The sequence below is a fragment of the Etheostoma spectabile genome, chromosome 10, assembly GCF_008692095.1.
Source record: "Etheostoma spectabile isolate EspeVRDwgs_2016 chromosome 10, UIUC_Espe_1.0, whole genome shotgun sequence".
Taxonomy (NCBI): domain Eukaryota; kingdom Metazoa; phylum Chordata; class Actinopteri; order Perciformes; family Percidae; genus Etheostoma; species Etheostoma spectabile.
In genome coordinates, this window is record NC_045742.1 from 24932664 (window position 1) to 24933644 (window position 981).

At 39.3% G+C, this 981-nt stretch overlaps 1 protein-coding gene across 3 annotated transcripts in view; it reads right to left on the bottom strand.

Moving 5' to 3' along the window:
• The window catches only part of piezo1 (piezo type mechanosensitive ion channel component 1 (Er blood group)), a 134191-nt gene that overhangs the window by 71402 nt on the left and 61808 nt on the right, over window positions 1–981 (bottom strand). For all 3 annotated transcript variants that reach the window (XM_032527470.1, XM_032527469.1, XM_032527468.1), the window contains exon 13: window positions 53–158. In XM_032527470.1, the coding sequence (XP_032383361.1) occupies window positions 53–158 (106 nt within the window). The remainder of the gene's footprint in view (window positions 1–52; window positions 159–981) is intronic.

Consider the following 981-nt stretch of genomic DNA (forward strand, 5'->3'; position numbering starts at 1 on the left):
GTGTGTGTGTGTGTGTGTGTGTGTGTGTGTGTGTGTGTAAAGGATATCTGACCTCCGGTAGTGACCTCCTGTAGTGGTGTGGTCATTTTCCTCTTCCTGCTGAAGTTTTCCTTCACTGACTGACGCACCAACAGCCAGAAGGTTAAAGTAAACAGGAGCTGGAGAGAGACAGATATAACAGAGAGGGATGGAAAAACACAGAAAAACACAGAGAACAGGGATTTCACTGGGTTTCTGAAAAAAGAGCACAGCCACCGCTGAGTTGATATAAATAAAGTTAATAAAGTTTTGTACATTTTAAGGAATAGAGTGTATATGTATTTACTGTTGCTAAACTTGGAATATCATTAAGGAGATTATACTTTTGGTACTGCATTCTCCCAGCGAGTGAGAAAACATTGATAAACAGGCAAATGTCTGGAAGGAGAGTTTATCTGATGCACTGATGCTGGGGACATGTGATCTGACACAACAGAGTTGAACTCATATTTTGTCAACAAGACATATGCTGTACTAACCATAGAAAGTAAAAAATAATGCTTCCGGGTCTGAACAGAGAAGCCAATGTGGAAGTGCCTTAAATCTGCATTCCATCTAATGTTTTAGCAGGGGGTGACCCAACTGGTTGCAAAAAGAAGTTGGTATCTATAGATGTCTGGGAAAATAACCCTACTTTTAACTTGATTTATTACCTCAGTAAAGATTTTTATAATGTGTTTATTGTCTCAATTGCTACTTTAAGGTCTTCTTCAATACATTTAGTAAATAATGGTCCCATTTATTTGACAACCTGTCAATCATGACAGAGGCTTAGCAATGCTAACCTTGGCACTGTATATATTAAAATAGCCATGCACTTGTTTTGGGTGTAAACTTTGACCCTCTTACTTTGTGTTTTCACTTCATCAAAGACACCGCCTACCAAGAGCCTGGGTCTGTCTGAGGCTTCTTCCTAAAAGGAAGTTTTTCCTCGCCACTGTC